At 35.4% G+C, this 12274-nt stretch overlaps 2 protein-coding genes across 2 annotated transcripts; both read right to left on the bottom strand.

The window, feature by feature from the left end:
- Positions 1-269: 269 nt before the first annotated feature.
- On the bottom strand, positions 270-4046 carry LOC131616183 (putative disease resistance protein RGA3). The gene is made up of 3 exons (XM_058887448.1): positions 3893-4046; positions 992-3759; positions 270-879 (listed from the first exon to the last, which is right to left on the bottom strand). Exons 1-2 carry the CDS (start codon positions 3937-3939, stop codon positions 996-998), a joined length of 2811 nt encoding a protein of 936 aa, XP_058743431.1. The 5' UTR covers positions 3940-4046; the 3' UTR covers positions 270-879; positions 992-995.
- Positions 4047-5212: 1166 nt separating this feature from the next.
- On the bottom strand, positions 5213-11490 carry LOC131616184 (uncharacterized). The gene is made up of 4 exons (XM_058887449.1): positions 11250-11490; positions 10660-10870; positions 6658-10294; positions 5213-6553 (listed from the first exon to the last, which is right to left on the bottom strand). The coding sequence occupies exons 1-4, from the start codon at positions 11406-11408 to the stop codon at positions 5443-5445; spliced, it is 5118 nt and encodes a 1705-aa protein (XP_058743432.1). The 5' UTR covers positions 11409-11490; the 3' UTR covers positions 5213-5442.
- Between the last annotated feature and the right edge of the window lie 784 nt (positions 11491-12274).

The following is a 12274-nucleotide window of genomic DNA, read 5'->3' on the forward strand; positions in this document are numbered from 1 at the left end:
TGTTTTCAAGTGATAAAGAAAAGTTAAAGAGGATGAAGATATATTTTCAAGAGGACGTGATCAAGGAAATGGTTATGAAATGAAGAGAAAAATTGATAAGTATTGGTGATAATATTAAGTTATTTTGTACTTTTACATGTACGTTTTTGTGTTCATATATATATATATATATATATATATATATATATATATATATATATATATATATATATATATATATATATATATATATATATATATACTAAACATCATTTATATATTTTTATGACTCTCTACATATGTTTTGTTCTATTTATTCATTACATTTTTTTCATAAAATTAAAACTATAATATTGAAATACGGGTCGGACTGCCCCATCGAGCCGTATGGACCTTTGAAAAATAGGTCGGACTCGTTTTATATAGCTCATTAAACAATTGGGTCGGGCCGAACTAACCCATTTAAATTTATTGGTCCACCGGACCGAAGCGGACGGGGGCGAGCTGACCCATTTGACAGCTCTATCTCTCTCCCACAACTAACTTTCCAAATCCATACAACTTTTCTTTAGAGGTTCTCATTTATTAGTGAAGATATTTCAATTTAGTTAATTTTGAGATAAATTCGTACATAAAATCAATTTTTTATATCTTCCACAATATTAGTCTTTTTAAGCAAACAATAATGCACAACTTCTCCTCAAAGTGCAAACCAGCTTTACAGGCATAGCAGAAACAACCAACAATTGATCATACAACTTCATAAGAGTTTGAAAAGACGACATTGACAAAGATATCAACCCCTGAGGAAAGTATTATAGCACTAACACAAACTCCAAAGATTTTGAAACTTCCTCTTTGGTTGATGTATATGTTCTCTCTCCTTAGGCCTTTTAGCATCTTTGGTTACCATAAAAGAAGACAAGAAAACTATCAGTCCATGATATTGGAAGCTATTTACTATTGAAAATCAAACAAATAGAAACAGTTGTTTTAAGAGGCTATATGTTACCTTTCTAAATGAAATCCCTTAAGATTATGTTTGGGATATGAGCAATTCTGGACCAAGTCGCATTCAATTGTGTGGCGCATTCTTTAACTAACAGGGGACATGCAATGATTTCTAGGGTCTGTAATTTGGTAAGACGAGACATTCCTTCAGGCACCGATGCTAAACATGTCAGATACCTTATGGTCACATGTTGAAGCGACGAGAGGCTACATATCCAATCAGGAAATGTCTTTAGGTCATCACAATGTTGTAAAGTGATTTTTAGTAGAGAAGGAAGACAGTTGAAGCCGTCATTAAACCAAATAGCAATGTCATGAAATTGTTTACTTGAAAAACATTCAATTTGAAGATGTTGGAGAGAAGTAAGATTTAGCATCCATTTCTCTGGGATGTTACCGACAGCAATTAGTTCTCCACCGATGCACAAGGATTTGAGCATGGAAAGAGGGGACAATGAGAGGCTCTGAGTCTGACTATCTAATGTTGTATAGAGTGCATTCACATTACTACCGTTTAACTCCAAACTCTTGTCAAGTTTTGGAAAAGCAAGCATGCAAGTCAGCATTGGACATCCTTTGATAGATAAATGAGAAAGAAGAGGAAAGGGATGGAAGGATAGATCATGTGATTGTGAAGAGTAAAAAACACCTCCTATACTACACCATCCCAACAAGCTTGAGCAATCCTCCAACCTGAGGCTCTCCAAAGATGGGAAGAATTTTTCAGGAAAAATAGGCTTCTCGTATTGTATGTAAGTCAGAGATCTAAGGGAACTTATATGAAGTGACTTAAGGAATGGGAGACGTTCCAATGAGGGGAGAAACTGCAAATTTCCACAATCAGTGATAGAGATTTCAACAATATTTGTTAGTGAAGAGAGCCAGTTTGAACTATGAGTACCACTCCCCTTAAACTCATCAATAGCGATTTCACGGATTCGCAATTTCAATGATTTTAGGAAAACAAGATTGCTTATGGATTTGAAAATATCTATTGAAGCCCTGCAATCATATAAGTTAAGGCATCTTAAATGCTTTAATTTTCCAATTGAACCAGATAGCTTGGTTAAAGAAGAACCTGACAGTTTCAAGACGCGCAAGTATTTGAAGTTTGAAATAACCGACAATTCCTCCCCATCCAATCCTGTCAAATAGGGAGACGAGGACAGCAAAACCAAAGTTCTAAGTCTGCTTGCATCCAATGAGTTCAACAAACCAATGGCATTATGTAGCAACGATACATGCATGGGCCTTCTAATTAGTTCTTTCGCCTCACCATCCAAGGAACAACAATCTTTGCCAGCTACTTGCATTGCAAGGTCATGCATTAAATCATGCATTTTGAAACTATATATATCCCCGTCTTCGTCCATTTTTGCATCTTGGAAAATTGATTTTGTCAAGAAAACCTTCACGAATTGGTCACCAACATCTTCCATGAATTCAATTTCAGGTGAAGATTTGAGATATCCTTGTGCAATGAACATTTGAATCAACTCATCCTTCTCTATTTCCCAATCCTTTGGATATATAGAGCAATATCCAAAACATTGTCTCTGTTGAGGTGACAAGTTACGATAACTCAGTTTCAGAACAGGCATGATGCTATTTTCGTCTTCGCATAATCTCCAAAAGTCACCTTGCAAGACATTGTTCCATTCACTCTCACTACTTTTACTTTGTAATAGGCCTCCTAGTGTTCTGATAGCTAGTGGAACTCCGCTGCACTTTTCTGCTATCTTCTTACCAATAGATTCAAGAGTTTGGTTCACTACTTCGACCTCATTACCATATGTAACGATGTTCTTTAACAAACCCCATGATTCTTCTGAAGTCAAACCATTCAAAACATAAGGATCACATACACCCATTGTCTGTGCCACAGTTTTACTACGAGTCGTCACTAGAATCTTACTATCTTCAGCACCACACATCAAGTAAGTTCTCAATTCAATCCATTTTTGATGACTCTCATTCCAAATGTCATCTAGGACTAACAAGTACTTACTTCCAGATAAATTTTGACGGAGGTTACTTTGCAAGTTGTCTAATGATAAGTTTTCATCGACTTTTCCATTCAGTAATGACTCCAATATGTTCTTCAAAATAGTTTTGATATCAAAGTTTTCAGAGACACATACCCACATCTTCTTTTCAAATATACTTTGCACTTCTTCATCATTATATACCAACTGAGAAAGAGCTGTCTTTCCTAAACCACCAATACCAACAATAGCAATCAAGGATACATTGTGATTTCTATGCGGTTGCCTCAACAAACTTATAATCTCTTTTTTGTTATTTTCTCTACCAATGATATCTGACTCTAATACAAAAGAACTAGTTTCTCTCATGACTTCGTTAGTTTGCCTAACCACCACAACATTTTGGCTCAAATTCAACTTAGCCATTTCATCTACTACATCATTAAAACTTTTTCGTATTTTTTCTATTCCATGAGCCATTTTATGGCGAAAAACAATTCTGTTTGGAGATAAGGAATGCAATACCTTTGACACTTTGTTCTTCTCCTGTACTTCCATTTTGTGTCTCATATCTTCAATAACAAATTCATCTAGCAAGTCATCAGCAGGATGAAGCACATCATTGAGTCTTCTAATCCAGTTTTGTACCGCATGGTTTTGTTCTTGCTTCTCTTCAGCATCAAGGAGCACAGCTTTAATGGATTCAACTGTCTCCCGAAGCCTATCCACCTCAAGCTTAACACCATATATCTGTCGAATTTCATGATAAGCCACTGAAGCCAAGCTGTCAAAAGAAACAACAATTCAGTACACTAACTAAATGTTTAAATTGATATTCTTCTTCTAAAAAGGTATTAAATAATATTAAAAAATAGTTTTAATGAAAGGAGTAGAAAAAGGGATGAAGATTTGTTCACCTTTTGATGATGCTTTCAGTAAGGCCATATGGAATTTGCTCGGCCATCCTTCAAAATGAGCAGATTGATCAAGGGGAAGATTGGAAAATTGAAGAGTTTGAGAGTCAGAAAGCGTGTAGGAAAAGACTTGGTCTATATATACAAAGGGAAGGGACAAAAAATGAGTCATGACATGAAAAATAGTCAAGTTTATGCTGCTAGGTGGACCAACCCAACATTACACACATAACAATTAATGTGAAATTATACTTTTCAATAATGAGTATGTGGGCCACTTCTGGTGTTGCTATTCTATATTTCTATTGGTTGGATGTGGTTCTTGACCAGCTCAATGCTCTCAGCTAATAGAAGGTTCCTTATGTTGTCTTTCATCCATCTCACTATTGCTTGGTTACTGTTGCTGATGATTCAAAGCTTCTAATGATAGAAACATGGTATTCCTTCAAAATTCAAATGATTCAAAGCTTCTGATGATAGAAAATGTATATGGTATAAACAAAATTTGATTTGAACTTCGTCAATTTGTTTGGGCAAAATGTATATGGACCTATGTTAGGAACACCTTGGTTGAGCTTGTTAGGAACATATATAAAATCCAAATTAATATGAATAATTTTTTACAAAGCTGAGCTGAGGAAAATCGGTGTCGTGGTTAATTCTTAAAGATGTCTTACATGTTCGAAACCTATAATGTAATCTAGTGTCTATCTATAAACTAGCCAAATATAAATATTGTCAAACTAACTTTTTATTATTCTCACTATGTCTTTCATGATTTGAACTCGGTAAAGATGCTTGGTAATACTAAGAAGAATGAAATACTTTACGATTTCGACATTGACCCTTAATCACAACTACCTTCCAAACCAATAAGTTCTGATTTTGAATCTTTTTTGTTTCGAATAATGATTGACGATGTTATGTTATGTCATGTTACTTGTATGTTCAGCTGATTTAAATCATATGCTATTAAAAAAACTAGTGAAAGAAATGTGTCTATGTTTACTAATGCATATATGGATATTGTATTTATGCTTGGGGTAATAGCATGAAGAGGCTGGTTTTAATGCAATGAATCATGAGATTTGTGAAAAAAATATGGATTCAAAGAGTCCAGGAGGAACTCAAAGAATAAACATAACAATATTATCCTATTTGTTATAGATTACAACTTGAAGCTTCTATTAAATAATTAATTTAATACTTAAAAGATGAATACATGTTGCAAAGGAGATTGAGGCATTACGAACTGATACACTTGATGCATGCATTACTTGAAATGACATCACTTCAAAATACAAACAAAAACCCAAAGGAAACTAACTTTTCAGAGAGATTATTCCCTTTAAACTGCATTATATCAGAAACAAACAATAAACAGTGCTACAACTGCAGAAAAGACATAAACACTACAGCTGCTGCATATTGCAAACCAAAGCATCTATCCAGACATAGCAGAAACAAATAACACCAACATTTGATCATTCATAGAACTTTACTAAAGTAGCAAATAGGCACACACAGTAACAAGTAAAACCAATACATGATACTTAGTCAGATGGGAAGGCAGAACTGAGGAACTTTTCATCTTCACAGAAAATTTGTAAATTCTTGGACTCCATCAGAAATTCGATATCTTCATTCTTGAATTTCAGCACAAACCCCAGTGTGATCAATTCTGAGAGAGCAGGAACGCAGTCATGATTCTCAGACAAAACACCTTCTGATATTGTCTCACAGAAATATGTTGCATACTTCAGAGCATTTCTCTCAGGCTCATCCATCTTATGGATGAAAAACTTGGAACTTTGCTTGTCCCAGCGAACCATTTTGTCATCTTTCTTCGTAATGATGTCCCCTGATGACAGTGACAAACTATAGCTTGCCGTGACCGGCACCATTGTCTTGAGGAAACTCAGGTTGAGAAGACCTTGAACAGCTTCATGCCTCTTCTCAGGTTCCATTTTCAGACTTGAAGAAGCAAGGAAACTAAGAATCAACTTAACCAAACCTTTCAAGTTGAAAATATTATTAGGATCAACTTCCACCATTTCAACATCATTATCATTAACAAATGATGATTGTTCTTTGCAAAGTGATTCAGAGATATTCCGAGCACCTATCTTTCTGTATATGTCATACAACTTAGCAATGGAAGATGGCCCAAAATTCTGCTGAGGATAGCACACAAAAATTTTCTCCTGCTCAAAAAGCTTCTTCAAATGAAGGTTATCAGGAATAAAAGCATCTTCCTTATCTACTAGAAATATTTCATGGCTGCTTGTTGATACAGGTAGTTTGATCAGCCTGTCAGAAAGTTTCTTTTCGGTACTTGTGCTCAAGTGTTTCATGATAAACATCCAGAATTTCCAGCACTTGTCATTCGACAATTCTTCGGACGATCTCTCCCAAACATTCCAAAGATCAACATAATCATCAAGTGAGGGCTTAGTCCTGACTTCCATGGAAAAGGTTAAGAAGGGAAGAATTTTCTTATCATAGATATCTTCAAGAACATAAAACTTTAAACTAAAAAGCTTATCCGGGTCATGTATGACGCATTCTTCAGAATTGACCCATTTCCCACCTTCGGTTCCATTCGAAATCCAAATTTTCTTGTCATCTTGCTTCTCGGGTTTCCAATTGTATTCAGACAAGTACCTATATATGTCCACAATATTATAGAAGTCAGAAAAAGTATTAAGGTTGCTGACAATAAAGAAACAAATAGATAAACATAACAAGTAGTTTGCTAATTGAAATACCTATATATCTTCACAATATTGTCAGTGTTAGAGAGAGAGTCAAGGTGGTTGGAAAGCAAGGTACACCCGTTCTCAAGGTCAATAATGACTCCTACTGCATTAAGTTCTCTCTGGAAAGATGCTATTTCAGGTCCATAAAAATTCGCATCAATAAAAGGCCCATCAGTTGGACTAAAGAAAGAACTCCACTTGGAATCAAACAACAAACACGTCTCTGGAGGCCTATAACCAGCATGTGTCTTCAGCCAATTTCTGGACAATCTGTTTTTAAACTCGTCATCAATGGAAAGCTTCTTCTCGCTCAATAGACTTCGGATGCATTCCAGCAAAGAAAACACACTTTCTGGAGTAATGGTGGAGGTATTTGAAGGAAAATTCAGACACTTGGGCACAAAGCTCAATCCCTGTTTCAATTCAGTAACAACGCCAATGTTCTTTAGCTCTTCCCTGTATCCATGTATTGCCGTACCATAAAATCTGTCGCTGTCGTCAATGAATGGGAGACAAGTAATTGAAGATATAGATTTCCACTCCGGACCATATAATATGCATTTTTTCGGGCATGCGTAACAGCCAACTTTAGTGTACAGCCACTTCTGATTATGTATAATGGTTGAGAAATCGGGAGGAAATCTATATTCAGTTCCCTTCAGCTTCCTGCAACAAGAAAGAAATGATATGACATTGTCTTTATCAAATGAAGTTTGTGATGCCTTCTGTTTGAAGAGAGAAGCAAATTTTTTGATAGCATCTTCAAAATCAACCACCACATCGATTTTCCTCAGCTCAGCTTTGTAAGAAAAAATCTTCTCTCCATAGAATTTATGATCAATCACAGGAAGGCCACTGAATACATCCAAAATGCAGCCCCAAACTGGGTCATACAAGAAACATTCACTTGGCTTTTTGAAACCCATATTTGTCTTCAGACAGCTTGTTCCCTTCAGTGAAGTAGAGACTTTACTAGAGTCATTCAAGAGTCTCATACAATGCATTGTCAAAAGAACAGCCTCGGCTGTCAAAGAGGCCAAATATGCGGGTGATTTTAAATGCTTGATGACAGTTTGATAATTACCACTTAAGCCAACTATCACTCCTAGCAACTTGAGTTCCTCTTTGTAATTATATATTTCATAACCAAAATAAGATTGGTCGATAAAAGGGATATTGCTAATTTCAGATGCAACTTTCCATTCAGAATCATTCAATACAGATCCCTTAGGAGACCTATAACCCCAAGATGTCTTGAGCCAAGGCCCATCTTTGATGCTGTTCACAAATTTGTCCAAAGGAAGAAGACTTCCCCTGAGATATCGGATGAAGTTAAGCATCAAAAGAACATGATTCTTGCTTAAAGTGAAGGAAGATGCACGAGTCATCAGTTCTTTTCCAATGAAATTGCATGCTTCCTCACAACTGGACATCACTCCAATTGTTTTCAACTCTTCTTCATATGTAATTATTCTATCCCCATAGAAGCTCTCATCAATCAGTGGAATATCAACAAGAACAGAACCTGTTTGCAGAATTTTCCCCAATGGTGAGCGAATTAAGAACGATTTTGAGGGGGGCCTGTATCCATTGACAGTATTTTTAAGCCAGCTACCTTCTTTTATGCATTCCAAAAACCTCTTTGGTAGGTGCACTCCTTTGTACCTCAGATTCCGAATCCAATCCAAGAGCAAAAAGGCATTATCTTTGGTTAGTGGAGTATCAACAGCTGAAAATCCAGCATTTGGAGGAGAAATATAAGGTATGTCAGAAGCTCCTACATGAGTTTTGAGGAAATTAATAAGCTTCCCGGAATCTGTAAATTGACCTGCACAAAATGATGCATTAAGGTAATCCTTTCCAAGCTCAACATAATCTTCATTCCTCCAAGGATTAGAAACAATCAAGTCTGCCCATTTGCTCACATTTGCAGGCACAAGAACCCCTTCTCTTCTCTCGGTGATAGAACCATAATTATCAACAAGTGGCATGGAATTACAAAGAGTATCAACCTCCCGCTTTGTCAAATATGCCTTTGATAACGAGTGATACAAAAAATGAGCATATGCAATAGCATGTTTCCTGTTATTTTTAACAGAACTGCAGACGACTTTGGCAAAAGTGTACACACTCAAATCAGTAACATAAACTTGATTTACAAGCCATTCCATCAAAGTCTGTTTCTGGGGAAAATGCAAGAAAGCTTTTTGTGTGCTTTCTGGTATGAAAAAACGGTTTGCTGCACATGCAAATTCTTTGTTCCAATTGATCAGCCAAGAGCAAGCATTAGACTCGCTTGAGTCTGCAATTACAACTCGCTTGGCACCTGCATGGCGTTGTGAGCATTCATAAAGACTGAAAGAGGATAGAGTTCCATCCAAGGCCACATATTTAATCAATGGAATACTATCAATGTCTGTGCCCTTAAATTTAGAAGACCAATTTTTAGCAACAAACAGTAAAAGCTGAAGATAGAGTTCTTCTGATACTCCATCCACAAGATTAGAACTCTGGATACACTTTGCATACCAATCAACATCGACAAACTTCACCCCTAAAAAGTTGAGTACTTGATCATACTCGCTTGTATCAAAGGAAGAACTCAAGATCTTCCTCCCATCATGAGAAGAGAGGTTAAGCAGGTACACTCCTTCGTCCCTGGCTTTATTCAAAATATCCCAGAATTCAGGCAGCAGTCTGCAAACTTCACCAGGCTTATAGAAGTGCTTCTGCTCTGTGTATGTCTCAATCGGAATGATATTTTCTTCAAGCAACTTTGCTTTGATTTTGTCCCTCACATGATTAAACTTCTCAAATGGAGAACTTTCAACGGGAAGGAACTTAAACATTCGAGCCAAACTAGATACTGGAGCTTGATCCGATCCTATGACAAGTGTTTTGAATGCGTCCATAAAGGCAGATGGAACACATTCAAGTATCCCTTGGTTCCATTTATTATCCAAGAGAATTGTCTCCCTTGACGAGGCCAAGACAAAATCTGCTTGGATAATGAAAGGAAAATTAGTAACCATCTCTGTAGGAAGAAATGCATAGACCCCTGGTGAGCTTTTGCCTCTATGAAGCCTCTCCTGATTTGGAAAAGCTAGAGTCACGACCCACTCTTCCACGTCTGTTCTCCTTTCAACCATATTTTCAAACCTGACCGGAAACTTTTGCTTCCACATGTAGTAGCTGCATTCCATCTCATCATCACTATTTTCCTCTGCAGAGAGATGTAGTGTGTAAGACTCAGCATTCATGTTTTTCCTTGTCATAAAGTCAATCTCGCTTGAAATTGATACAGCAGTTACAGTGTTCTGTGTGGGATTCTCGTTAACTTCCTTGACTGAAAGTTGTCTGATTTTTGTCAGAAACAAAAGGACTTCTGGATGAACGTTCGACAGCTGCTGTTTGACAGGATTGACCTTATCCGACTTCAAAGGTAAGACAATTGTCGTAGCTGGAAGAATATCTTGACCATATATCTTCTTTATGTCCGCAAGGGTTGGCTTCTCCTCAACCCATTCAGGAACTATATAACCAAGACTGCAATGTGGACATGGCTTCTCATTGAACCTTATATGATATTCATTGCTAAAAATATCAGGTTGGGCAGTAACCAGAAACACACTCTTGAAACCAATTCCTGAAATTCAATATAAGAGATTCTATCAAAATTTGCATCTTCTTCTTCAATTTAACAATTTTAATAAATATCTACATTAAACAATAATTTAAAAGTATTACTTGAGGAACAAGTATTTCCAAAAATGACAAAGGTTTCTATAAAAAATAGTAAATACATTTAAGTTTTACAAAACAGATCGATTGAATTACATTGAATTCATTCGAACGAATTAAACCCTAAACCACGAATTAAATGCTAAACAACGAAAAAACTCAACAAAACTACATTGAAAGTAATTAATCATATTAGCACAAATCCTTGTTACTTCAAAAGCACTCAACACTATGAGAAACACTTCAATTCAATATAAGTATGCAATATACCTTTCTCTCCAATGTAGCCACTACTCCGATTCCCTTTCTTGGTTGATCGTCCAACACTGCATATGGACTCGATGTTTTTCGGAGAAAATCCCTTTTCGTTATTGAAAATAAGCAAAGTCGCCGGAGCACCAGTATGAGTAATATCATCCGAAGTTATAACAAACTCAAGTCTCGGTTTCACTCCTTCATTGTAATGATTATCTTCAGCATTCTGTATAAGTTCGTTCACAGTATATTTATAAACATTAATTTCAACCACGATGATTTTAAACTACAATATCAAATCATGCATAGTGTTAATAATACGTGTAACTAAACAGTTTACCCCCAAAATCAACCATAAAATCTTAACATTATTATTCAAATAGTATGCATGACAGTTCTAAAAAACAGACCGATCAGCAAAAACTACCGCGATCACGATATAGTGATACGGTAAATTATAATTAATTCACACTACGGCGACTTCAATTGACTAGTAACACATACAGAAGTCGCAAAAGTCTTTACGTGACAGCATCGGAGACAGTTATTTACCTTCATGACTATAAGAAAGAAAAGACGTGAAATAGAAAAGGATGAAAATGTACTTGAACGAGTTCCATAAGGAAGTGAACATCTTTAGCATAAAGCTCAGCAGAGAGATTCTTGACGGCATGGTGAAGATCCTCAGTCAAGGGATTAGGTTCTCCGCCAATAGAGAATTTAGTTCTTCGTATCTCTTCAACGTGTTGTTTCGGTGAAGCCATAATGAGAGTGAAAATTGAAGAGAAGAAGAAGCAAGTGTTGGTTTATTTGAAACCTCCAAAAAGCAATCAAGACTACTTCGTGGAGAAGGAAGGTTAAATAAAGTCGTTATAATTTTATTTTTTTTATTTATTTAAAGTTACTTTGTACTATTAAAAAAGAAGGAGTACTATTAGGGCACAGCGTGTGAGTCACATTTGAAACTTCCAAGTTCCAACCATTTTTTGCCTTCACTTTTCAATATTTTTCCTTTCGGTTCAAAATCAATATGGAATATTTTTTTTTAAAGTAATTTTGTGATTGAAGATTTATATTCAAATTATTCAAATAATACATGGTTGTTAGAGATGACTATGGTTCGATTTTCTGAATTGGAGTAGGAAAAACTTTGATGTCATTATCAAATAATTGATTTAACAAGATTAATGTAAAATACATTTTACATTTTTTATTTAGTTGAATAGATAATTATTATTGTATTACTATTCCAAAAAGTCATTGTATTATTTATTGAGGGATTAATTAATTAAAGTACGTTAAGGAATGAGTAGTGTTTCTTTTTTGTATTGAAAAAGAACTAGCACTAGTACTAGAGTAGTAGTGTTAGTGTAGTGTCCTTTGAAAATTCCAACAATTTTGCTTTTGGTTTCCATCAACGGGTGAGTTTGTAATGGAAATTAAAATACACTTTTTTTTTCATAATACTCTTTTATTATTAATTACTCTTTCGGCTTAAAATACGTATTGCTACTTCACACATATTAATTTGTAACAATATTACAAAAATAATTATAATACTATTTATTTAATTTATTTTTTTAAACATTTTTAATCAATTTTAACTTTCTTAAAAGTTACTATCTTCGTT

This window comes from Vicia villosa, linkage group LG7 (genome assembly GCF_029867415.1).
Source record: "Vicia villosa cultivar HV-30 ecotype Madison, WI linkage group LG7, Vvil1.0, whole genome shotgun sequence".
Taxonomy (NCBI): domain Eukaryota; kingdom Viridiplantae; phylum Streptophyta; class Magnoliopsida; order Fabales; family Fabaceae; genus Vicia; species Vicia villosa.

What these genes read in the sequence shown, in the direction of transcription:
- LOC131616183 (XM_058887448.1), bottom strand. Translation starts at nt 3,939, where the DNA reads ATGGCCGAGCAAATTCCATATGGCCTTACTGAAAGCATCATCAAAAG. An exon ending in ACTGAAAGCATCATCAAAAG is followed by an intron (nt 3,760 to 3,892) that starts GTGAACAAATCT and finishes TTCTTTTGACAG; the next exon opens with CTTGGCTTCAGTGGCTTATC.
- LOC131616184 (XM_058887449.1), bottom strand. Translation starts at nt 11,408, where the DNA reads ATGGCTTCACCGAAACAACACGTTGAAGAGATACGAAGAACTAAATTC. An exon ending in TCCTTATGGAACTCGTTCAA is followed by an intron (nt 10,871 to 11,249) that starts GTACATTTTCAT and finishes GAACTTATACAG; the next exon opens with AATGCTGAAGATAATCATTA. An exon ending in AATATTGTGAAGATATATAG is followed by an intron (nt 6,554 to 6,657) that starts GTATTTCAATTA and finishes GGACATATATAG; the next exon opens with GTACTTGTCTGAATACAATT.